Here is a 12045-nt window from a genome sequence, read left to right on the forward strand (position 1 = left end):
GTCGCCCATTTTCCAAGTGTTAAAACAGCCTGAACGTCAAAGTACAACTATAAAGGCAGGTGTTAACATTGCAGTTGGATTAGGTGTCTAAATATGTGGAGAGTGCAGGAAATGATCACAATGGCGTGATCCAAACATTAAAAATCAAACTCGGACTGAATTTAAATACAACTCTTTAAGATATTAAAGTATTTTAACCTGTAAATATTAGTTTATGGTAGAGTATTACAAAGAGAAGAGTTTCAGTTCCAGCTTTTTAAAAAGAATAAAGCTGACACTCCCCTTCTAAACTATTTCACCAGTTCCAATCTCTGCATCAGTTGGCTGCCATTCCTCTCCCATGTGGAAATAGCAAAGGAGTGATAACTGTGTTTACAGGAGCACTCTAAAAATAACAAGATAAGAACAGTAGAAAAAAAACATTCCTTAAACCTCCTTAGTTTACAGCACTGTCGTCCAGTACGTTCACTTAAAGACAAACGGTGTGTGTGTGTGTGTCACATCTACGCTGTGCTGTAAAGCAAGAGAGAATAGAGGAATGTGCAAACGAGGACAGCAGATTCCCCTCATGGCTCAAGCCCTCTCACACCATCAACTGTCTCCCCAAAATATCTGCCTCCACCCCTGGGCGTCAGGCCACCGTCCCTGCTGCCCCGCCCTTGGCGCTCATATGTGCCCTTGTCCGAGCACACGCACACACGAGTACTAACCAGAGTTCCTGTTTCTGTACTGAGCGTGTATGAGGAGTTGAAGAACTTGACACTGGTCTTTGGGTCATCGGGGATCTCCTCCATGTTCTTGAACCACTGGTACTGAGACTTGGGGAAGCCCTCCTCCTCCACACAGCTCAGCTCAGCCGACTTCCCGAAAGGCACCGATTTCGGGACGCTGCACTTTGGCACAACTGGCTTCACTGTGGGGAAACAGAACATACGGTGACTGTCGCTGTAGCGAGTGTTCGCGCAGATGGGCTTTTCTGCTCTGTAAACATAAAGGGGAGAAATAAACCAACACAATCGACACGATGCTGCTGGCTTTATGACTCTGAAGGTTAAGGTCACCCTGACCCTATCGTTTGACTGGACTGCCAGGATTGACAGGGAGTGGACGGGAACGTGATTTTCGCTCCATGCCAGAAAACGCCACCAAAACACGCGGCGCTTGCTTTCTTTAGCACTGCAATTCCGAGCAGATGCAGTTTCAGAGGTTTCCTTTTATAACCTAGAACACGCCTTTGCAGCTGGGCAGGTCTGGTCACAACGCATCCTCACATGTATGCCAAAGGGTTGGTGCAACCTACAACATGGTTTCATCTTACAGCATCCGACGTGCGAATCGTTGAGCGAGGTCTGTGCTTTGAGGGCGCAATAATGACTTGCTGTCTGTGTTTAAATGTTTTCTGTCAGTTATCAGTAAGAGAGAGAATAATCGGTGGTACAGGCAGGTCAAAGTACCTCTTACAACCAGGTCAATCACAATCTCATCAAAGGACTTGTGGTCGTCTGCAGCAGTGACCTCACATCGATACTTGGCTGTGTCTGATCTCGTGGCGTTGGTTATCAGTAACGTGGCAGGTTCTCTGATCACTGCTCTGTTCTCAAGGCCACCTGCCAGAATAGAAACACAGCAAAGATGAATATTTAAAAATATGTAACTTATAGAAAGTATATACAGACTACTTCATGTTTTACCTGAGATCTTCTTGTCAAAGTAGACATAGCTTGGCCCCCCGCTTGTTATCTTCTTCCATTCAATTCTGGGATTGATTGTGGAAATGGACTCAATCTCACATGATAGCTCAACTTCTGTAAGCAGAGAAACAGGAAGTGATACGAGGACATTAATTCAAGATCGATGACTGGTTTGTATTTTTTTGAGGGTCGTCAGTCTCGAGCTCTTACTGTCAAACTCTTTTGTCCACGGTGAGGCATTATTTGTCTTCAGCACGACTGCCAACACGCTCAGGTAGCCTGCAAAGCAAGATGAAAAAGGCAACATAACTCTCCAGACTTTCAGTGATGATCTCATGCCACAAAACCAGCTGATGCTGGGCTTGTTTTAACACTCCACTCATCTTAAATTTCACTGACACAATTAAAGGGAACTTAAATGTCAATTCCTACAACACTGTGATGATCTGAACATAGAGGCGCTATTTGCCCTCGTTCTGTTACTATCTTCCATTTTTAGTTGTATTGGTTAAACCATTGTGTGTGTGTGTGTGGGTGTGCTGTTTCTATGCACAGTGCGGGGAGGCATGTGCCCTTTCAGGGCAACCTCACCAAACCAGTAGGTCAACAGCTTGCCGAGCCCTACTCTCTCCCTCTATCTGTGCTTCTACCTTCTCCTTCCTCTCTCTCTGAGCCCGATGCTGTTGCCACTGTGGGACTAATAGTGCAAACGAACCCCAGAAAGCTGAGGCATGTGATGGAGGGACAGGGTCTTGGAAGGGCCATGGATGAATCATCTCGACAGCCTTTGGTCAACAAATTAATTCACACAAAGTCATTTCCATGTCAAAGTTAACTTACCAGCCTGCTCATCAACACTTGCAGGGAGATAAAATGATGGTCTGGCTCATGGATGCAGAGTCACCAATAATCTATTTTTACTAAATCGATTTTTTATTGAACAAACACTATCAAGATGCTGCAATCATCTCTAGTACCCTGGCTCACAGTAAACAGGCTACATAGAGTCCAGACATACAGTTGTAGTTACATACACTCATAGGCATGAATATCTTGGTAATTTGGGCTTTTAATGATTTCTTTGAATTGTTCTGTTTTCTTCCAGGATGGAATGATTATACAGCTTTAATTGCTTTAAAAAATAAGATTTGGTTGCACAGATTTGAATTTATTTTGGATTTTCTCTAATATACAGAATGGCAAAAGTATACATATACAGAGGCCCAAATATAGGCCTAAATCCCTACTAATATTTTGTTAAATGTCCCTGAGTATGTTGTAGCTTTTTTCTGGCCTAATTCTGGCAGGATATTTGGTCACTCTTCTTTGGCAGAACTCATTTAAATTGGTTGGTTTTCTGGTACGGACCTGGCTTTTAAGTGTAGTCCAGGCATTCCAGAAACTTAATGTTATCTTGCTTTATCCATTCCAGAAGCAGTTTTGGGATTATTGTACAGCTGGAAGTGCCAGCTGTCACCAAGTTTCACCAGCACAAAACAGTCCCAAGGTATGATGCTACCACCAACAAGCTCGACAGTTGGTACAGTGTTGCTAGGTCTGAAATCCTCATCTTTATGGAGGATGTGGCTCAGCTCATAGAGTGGGTCATCTAGTAATCGGAAGGGCGGTGGATTGATCGTTATATAAAAGTGCTTAGGTATAGATCAAAGTACTGTAAAAATGTGTGTGTGATTGGCTAAGTAGTAGCAGAAAGTGCTTTGAGTGTGCAAACATACATTGAAAGGTGCAAAGTTACAACTTTATTAGACCACTTTTCACAAAAAACACAAATATTTTACAAATCTGTTAAAAACATGTGGAAAACTAAAAATGACTGCAGTCACATGTTTTTCTACATAAAGTTGAGCCGTCACACACGACTTCTCTGATAAGTCTGTAATCAAGATAACAATATTTAGACTTACTGGTTACAGCACGGTGAGAAAGCCAAATGCAGCTCCTCCTATTCTTTAAAACCTTTCCCCAGTCTCTCCACCCAATCCTCTGTTTAAAGTATTTTTAAACCCACACCTAAAAGTTGCAGAAAATATTTACAGTTGGTGCAGTCTGTTACTAATTAGTGGTGGAAAGGGTGTTGGGCCTCTCAATCAAAGAAACCTGCTCAAACAGGGATAACGTGACCTCCACCAGCTGTCATCTGGATGCACAGCAGTGTGTAGGGTCACCTGCTAAAGCAGACAGGATAAGCTGATTAGCCCACAGTCTTCCCGGAGATCATAACAAGACGACAGCTTGTTTTTAGCTGCTGACTGTTATAAAACCTTGTCAAAAAAACGGTTGCACCCATGTGTGACAATAAGCTTAATTCTAGGAGTCACTTTTTGCACACTAGGCTCACACTGAGACTATATATGGCTATTTTAGCATTGAGTACTATAATAGGCTACTAATTGTGATTAGCCCGGCTGCGCTCATCATATGAAATTTCACACAAAAACCAGGATGATAACAGACGGTTCTTTAATTAGAAAACACTGTTTCAAATACTCCTTCACTCACATATTTGAAGTGCTAAGAAGGTCAACAGCAAAACTTTGAATTCAGCTTCAGGGTGCTGCTTTACAACTTCCCCTGACCTCTTGGTGGCAGAGGAAGTGAAAAATAAAGCAGAAAGGATGTCAAATGCATGCAGACTCACATTCAAAGCTCTTTGAAGGAAAATGTTCAGCAGTACAACGGCGCTCTGGACCGTAATAAATATTAAATAAATACAGAGACATATTTGATATTTTTGCTTGTGTTACACAGCAACACAGAAGGCAAAGTTTGGTCCCAAGTGGGACGGAGTTGTCTTCACAACACCAAATGAGAAAAAGTTTCTTACAGCTTCAGAAAGTATGCCTTTCTGACTGAGAACTTCAACAAAGAGCAGCACAAGAGCAGAATTAGAGTATGCACTTTTTCACAGAAATGTGGTAATCCAGTGAAAGCGTGTCGCCTCTTTAACTTGTACTCCACCGCGCTGCGTGCATAAAAAGGCTGTGTGCAGAGCAGAAATGCTTTCCAGCCTCCACAGTTACTGAGAGCTCCTCGTACCCGAGCTCGGCTCTTGTTAATTCATTTGATGAAGAGTCACTGAAGGGTAATCTTTGCTTTACAAGTGCAGTGCAACGATGACTGAATCCACAGCTTCTTCATTCATGCATGCACTATATTTACTGACAAAAGTTTGTACAAGTGATGGAATGCCACTGCTTAATTCTGGTTTTAAATTTCAACTGCACTGCAAACTGCATAACCTAATACTGAATCCAAGCATGCGAGTATGGCAAGAGTCCAAAATCTCTGACGATGGTGTGTTGTAATACAACCAGAAGTTCTTTCTGAATGATTAAAAGTAAGTTATTTAGTTCTACAACTTTCTATTAAACACAGCATTCAGTTTCATCTACAGTTAGACAGAGGCAATGAAGTCCACCCCATTCCCTAACCTCCTCCTTATTTCAGACAGTATTAGTGCAGATTAGGTTCCTAAGTGAGCTTGACGTAGAGATAAAAAGCTTGAGAGGTCTTCTGTGGAAACAGCTGTCCAAGAATGCATATTAAACCTCCACTCAAACAAACCGGCCTCTAATATAACGTAGGGTAGAGACTTTCCAATAATACAGATACGACCCGCTATGAGCAACCAAACTGCTTCCTATCAGCAAGAACATCACAGGTTTTGACCCCAGAATAAAATAAAAGCCGATCAGTCCAACAACTGCTTTCTATCCTTTCAGCATAGACTGCATCTTTCCCGGCTCTGTAACAGCGAGCCACAGCTGGACTGGCTAGCAAAGTATCAGGAACTGCTGACTGGGTGTTATGAGAGCGGTGTTTCCCATCTTTGCTCCAGCCTGTCTGACACATCCTTCCCTGATCATGCCAAACTCATCCTGTCTGTGTTCTGCCATCCCTGAATAGCCTCTAAGGTCTTGTTCTGCTCTCTTGCATCAATAAAGCCAGTGATAATTAGAGGTTCAGGTCATCATCATGAAAATGGGACGCAACTCTTACTCTATGTGTTATAGCTAAGCAGTGCACGACCAGGTCCGGGCGTAAGCTGGGTGTAATGTCAATTCTTAGCTTTTAAACCATGCAGGTGCTCAGTGACCTATATATGCAATTATTTTCTTTTTTGCTTCTTGGTTGGACACAGCTGTGTGAGATCAGGGAATCTGCAAATCTGCATCAAAGTTTTTTTTCTTTTAATCTTCCTTGCTGCCTCCATGATGGGTGGAGGGTTTTCTCTATAATCTTGGTGTAAAGCCCTCATAAACCCCACCCCAGGTTTTACATCACCGAATAATACAATAGGCACAGAGGAGTTGGTTATTTCTTGATACAAACCCCCTACATTTTTTCAGTGGTTTCCCCTGGGACGCCGCGCTTGTTTCCTGTACCGCTGCTCTGTAAATCCAGCGAGATGAGGCCGGTATCATAAATAGAAAGGTTCAATTAGGCAACCGGTGATATTCCCCGTGGAACATCTCTACCTCGTGCCCTTGGAGAATATTCCCACACCCTTTGGAAGCTCAAACATCAAAGTACGCACACCCAGTTTTGCATACTATCAACAGTTGCTGTTTGGAAAGTCTTCACCTGCTTGAGTTGCACTGATCCTCTCAGCAAACTGACTGTCTACAAGCAAACGGGACACCCAAGAAGCTTCTAATATTATATGTTAAGTGGAATCTTTAACAGAAAAGAAGGACCCTCCTCCTCCTTTCACAGCCTGTCACCAACCACTGACTTCTCCAAGGCTGTGTGATAAACATTACTAACATTACTATAGTGTCACACATTTTCTGTTCTGCATTAAAGACACCAAAGACTAGCTTTACAGCCTTTTCACACAGACGCAGGATGAGCACGTGCATTCAAACACGTGTAGAAGCACAGAATGGTTAAAAGAACATACATCAAATCCTGCATAGCTAATGTTACATGAACAACATGACCTACATACCGCTAATAGCTGTTCAGCATATTGATTCCACTTTAAACATAGGTAAACAAGCTAACCAATGAAGTAAACAACAACATGACTACTGGGGAGTACGAGTGCACCGTGGTGGAGAAACGAAGCATGTAAGTGACACGAGAACCAAACTTCAATATTTAAAGGTGCTCAGTGACCTGATCATAAGAATGTTTTTCTTTTACAAGTTTTTGTACCAGTCTCTGAAGAGTAGACTACTGTTCCCACAGTGTCCCCTCACAGCGACACTGCCTTTTAATTTGCAGACCTTTTGACAGTTAACACTGTTTACATCTTTGGCAAAGACATGTTTGCCTTTTTTTCCCTTTTTTGTCATGAAACTTTCTTTTCTTTAATTGGTTCAGCACAAATAAACCTTTTTAAATTAATTTCTAAAATTAAAGAAATTACTTTATTATAATAAAGTCACGCACCAAGTGATGCTCCGTATGGCTCGGTCACACTAGATTAAAAAGAGGACTGTAACCCCCTTTTGACTAAGAAAAATTGAATGTTGTCTGGTGATTGCATTGATTTTTATTCATATTTTGTGACTGATTTCAAGTAGTTGAAGTGATTAACTCAACCACTGGGCGACCATTGTTGATTGCAAGGTGACTGCATAGGCCGCCTGGTGAGAGGTATCAAGTCTCCCAACGATCGTGCTTGAAGATTGGTGAAATTTTGCAAACAACTGCAGTCTCCTAATTTTTAAAAGAAGACAGACTGCCAGTACATTGCAATCAATCAGAGTCGGGCTATGCTGATGAGCACAAGTCGTCTGCAATGCATCTCTTTGCAGTAAAGGATTTATATTTCAATATAAAAGCAAGGCTAACATTTTGCGGTTACACTGCCGTCCTGCAACTAGTCATTTTTTTCTCTCAGTCAGAGCCTCACATCTTTGAGGCTTTGGCTGGACAATGAACTTTAGTAGTTAACATAAATTTCTGTTTAATGTGAATTTGTGTGTGGGCATAAAGAGCAACAGATTTGTAACATTTAGCATTTTGCAGATTTTCTATTTCTAGACAGGCTGTACATATTTGTCAACTTAACACATTAAAGTTGCTTTAACTAACTGAGCGGTGGCAGACCTCCTCCCCTGGCAACAAGTTATTGCACATGGTCTAGTTATGCCTAATGTGACTGTAGCATTAGATAGCCAAAAAAAGACATGCCCTTCACAATTAACACTGTGCAAAGTCAGTTCTGATTCTGGTTTTACTGAAGCATCACTTTAAGGAGTTTCTGTTGGAATTTGTCTGCAAAAAGCGCCCAGTAACCCAGTTTATATTCTCATACAAACTGGGTTACTGGTTTTGGCACATGACCGGCACATTTGTGGTCAGTGTGCATAAAAGTTCAACGTAAGCTCCGAGCAGGATCAGGTCAAACCAGGGAAGAGTGACATTTTTCAAGTGTTAAAATGAACAAAACATAAAACTACACCAAGTGTGCCATGACATTTAGAGGACTGGGTTATACTGATGTCACCATAAGGGACAACTTACCACTAAAAGTAAAACAAACACAATACATAATATAGTCTATAGTTACAGATTTGTGTTATTTTGCACCTTTACATTGTTATTCATTATATAACTTCTAAATAGTACCCAGTAGTTCTATGAGAGTTATAAAACTGAAAACACAGTAATATGTCTCAGTCCATAGTCCATCTTTAAGCTATGGACTGAGACACTGGTGCCCTGACTGGAAGTAAGCACCAAGCCGAACAGTGTATTGCTGAATCTCTCTCATGCTGTGCATACTCTGCCCTGAGGAGATGCTAATTTCCATTTGATAAAAGTCTATGATTTCAGCTGGGACACAAAGCCTGACAAATTAATTCATAAGAGCATCGCATATTACCATAAGCTTCTTTCTCAGAGACGATTACAGCTCGATCCTAGACAAAGCATGCTCTGGTGCTCCAGTTCCCATAGCAATATTGCTGATATTTCCATAGTAACTGGATTCGGTTTCTGTCTTAGTCGCTGTCTCCCTCCCACCACTGCCTGATGACCAGTGCTTGACAGGATCCCACCTGTTTTGGTAGCTGTGGGAGAAAGTGACTAAACAGATCTCAGAAACTTTCTTACAAGGGAAAGGTTTTAGGGCTGCTGGCACGAAGCATGACCCCAGGTTGTATTGTCACAGCTGTGGCCATCCAACCTTACCCCCAGTCACTGGTGTGGTCTATGTGTGCTGTGAGCTCACATGAAAAAACATGTGGACATTATAGAGGAATAACTCCTAAAATGTTCGGCTGCATCGCTGTGTAATCTCATTGTTCGATCAGTTGGGAAAATCAGTTTCTATTGACTGGAGAGAACCTATTTCTTTCAACAATCTTTCACTGACTGTGTTCTTCTGAGCAGGACATACAACAATGCGATACGACACACGGCCTGTTTTTCTCCTGCCAACCTTGTAATCTACACCAATATTCACTTAATCTACTGCATCGCTGTCAGAGTTGTCTATGTGTGCTATACAGTCCTGTGTAAAACTCAGTACACCCAATAATTCAATAGCTTGTTGAACACCTTTGGGAGCAATATTTTGAAGTAATCATTTTCATTATGACGACCTGTCCAGGGTGTACCCTGCCTCTCGCACTGAGACAGCTGGGATAGGCTCCAGTCCCCCCACGACCCTGAAAAGGATAAGGGGAAGAGAATGGATGGATGGATGGATTTTCAGTCTCTCAGTGGGAATTTTGGTCCACCGTTCTTCAGTTCTTTGAGGTTTGTGACCATTTGTTTATGTTTATATCTCATGGTCTCAGAATTTGAGTCAGGTTCAGGTTCGGACTGTGACTGGACCACTGCAACATGTTGATTCTTCTGATTTACAGCAATTCTGCTGTAGATTAGCTGGTGTGTTTCAGACCATTGTTCTGTTGCGTGACCTAATTTCAGCCAGGCTTTAGCTGTTGGACAGATGGCCTCACGTTTCACTCTAGAATACCTTGCTATACAGACCAGTTCATGGTGACTGGGAGGGACCCATGTCCTGAGGCTACAAGGCAAGCCCGAATCATCAGCCTCTCCCTCCTGTGTGTTGAGGACCTTGTGAAAATTAATGGATTTACAAATGCAAAAAAGTACCATCAGATTTTGATCTATAATACCATGTGGAAATGTCTGATTGAAAATGATCCTAAATACACCACCAATGCAGTAAAATCATACATGGACAGAAAAACACACAGTGGAACATGCTCAGTCATGGACTGGCCTCCCCAGAGCCCAGACCAGTGTAAGTGAAGCAGTGTGACAGAGAATCCACCCTGTGACAGACTGTATCACTTTAACTTTACGTTATGTAATGTTGTTTGGGTGATTTGATGTGCTTCTGGTAGGGTTCTGTGAAAAAAACAAGGCAATTTAACAGACTGCTAGCAGGTAAGCTAAGATGCGCCACAGTATAGTGGTTTACACAACCGCCCAATAACAGGAGCTCCTTAGTTTGATCCCAGGAAGAGACACAAATGTGACAGGAAGGAAAAATCTGACAAATCAAATTTTTTTTCACACCACTGCGGTGACCCATTATGACTAAGAGAGCTGCTCAAAGTAGTTTTAGTGGTGTGATTTCACATTTAAATGATAAAGCTACAGCCAGCAAACAACTAACTTAGCTCTGTTAAACAGTAAAATAGAATCTGCTCAGTAAATAACACTGAATACAATATTGCATTCATTTAAACTCGTCATCCTTTCTTCAGTATTTGTGCTAAGCTAGAATATATTTTCACGTTTATCATGTAGAAACTAAGTTCCTTTACAGGACAGCACATAAATAGGCTCAACTGCTCCTTTAAGGTAAAGGCCTCTTCAGATTTTCCAGTATTTTGAATCAGCCCAGTTACAGTGGCTTGTACTGTGGCCAAGTGGCACTGAGCCTGCAGAATCATAATGTTCAGAGATGAAAGTGTCCAGGCCAAGAGTGTGTACAGAATGCTAAGCGGTCTGGACACAATCAGTTTTAATAAGCACAGGAGCAAACAGATGAAAGCAAAGAGCAGGAAGCGGAGGTAAGGGAGATACATGCTTATCCATCTACATTTGTGGGTATAGATAAAAAAATAAAAAAATGTTAACTTAAAAGGGTCGTCCTTATTTCCTAAAACGATGCATTTAAATCAAATAAAGCCAGGAATACTGACGGTTACACTACGTGACCCTCTAGCCTGCTCATCCTGGACTAAGGGCGATGTTTCAGACAGGCTTTTTATTTCCACCAACTATCCCTGGTGAATAAACTCATTCTGTCTGACTAAAAGTTCAAATAGATTACATCTTTTTCAGGTGCACACAAACATGGTTTACTTTTCCCTACAAGGACTTGTATACTAATTTGTTCTGCATTTACATACGAGGCTGCTGCGAGCCATGGTCTACAAGTCCGACTAGGTCTCGTGTTGGTGAGCCCTCTGATCTAGGAGGGTCAAAGACTCAGCCTGAGCCAATGAGAGGACGGAGGGGGTGAGGAATGGGGAGGAACCGATGGTGTCACTGAATGCCTGGGAACCTGTCACTTTGTGTCAGTGTTAATGTCTACATCTGGCCTGCTCTCACTTTAACCTCAAGCTAAGTATGACTGGCTCACAGGACTGGGCCAGAGTGGAGGAAAAGCAACTTTTTCTCCTCCACCTTACAGTGCCTTTCAGTTGCCACTATGGCAGTCACTGCAGTGATTGCTCCGCATTAAGGGATTCAAGAACAGTTTAGGAAACATGTACACATTTAAGACGACTCGCATTATCCTCACATTACCACCCTTTAAGTCTCTTTCAACTTTTAATAGCTTTTAGAAACTCGGGTCTCACCTTTCAATTTCTCATAAGAGAAACCCACCTAGCAAAATTTGTATTTAGAACTTCCAAGCAATGCTTACATTTGAGTGAAATGTGAAAAACCATCTTTTTTCCAGTCTTATAAAAACATAAAAAATCCTTTTAGAATGTAAAATCAGCATTTTACATTCTGTTTTCATCATTTCTAAGTCCCTAAGAGCAGAGGCATGCAGTGACTTTTACACAAAAGCAAGCAGAGACCCCTCTCAGACCCCTTCCTCTATTTAAGACACGTTAGATCAGATTAAAACACACTGTTTTGTGCTGCCTGTCTTTTATTCTTTTAAATATGCTGACAGTCTCCTGCACCTTGATGAACTGTATATGATGTCTTCACCTTTTTGCACTTTTCTTGGTTTAAGAACCGCAAAATATTATTACTTATTCCTGTTTTATCACGTGTTACACGGGAAGTCTATTTATGTGGGCCTTACGTGGGACTATACCACCAAAATATGAGATGTGCACTCCAGATTTTAGAGCTCTTTGTGAGCTTTTCGATA

The 12045-nt window shown here is 41.8% G+C and overlaps 1 protein-coding gene across 1 annotated transcript in view; it reads right to left on the reverse strand.

The window, feature by feature from the left end:
- jam3b (junctional adhesion molecule 3b) overlaps positions 1-12045 on the reverse strand; it is a 39722-nt gene that overhangs the window by 5830 nt on the left and 21847 nt on the right. The window contains exons 2-5 of the mRNA XM_031738513.2: positions 1902-1970; positions 1692-1805; positions 1455-1607; positions 711-913 (exon numbers count right to left, since the gene is read on the reverse strand). Of these exons, the coding sequence (XP_031594373.2) occupies positions 711-913; positions 1455-1607; positions 1692-1805; positions 1902-1970 (539 nt within the window). The remainder of the gene's footprint in view (positions 1-710; positions 914-1454; positions 1608-1691; positions 1806-1901; positions 1971-12045) is intronic.

Source organism: Oreochromis aureus, linkage group 10 (assembly GCF_013358895.1).
Source record: "Oreochromis aureus strain Israel breed Guangdong linkage group 10, ZZ_aureus, whole genome shotgun sequence".
In the NCBI taxonomy this organism is placed as follows: Eukaryota; Metazoa; Chordata; class Actinopteri; order Cichliformes; family Cichlidae; genus Oreochromis; species Oreochromis aureus.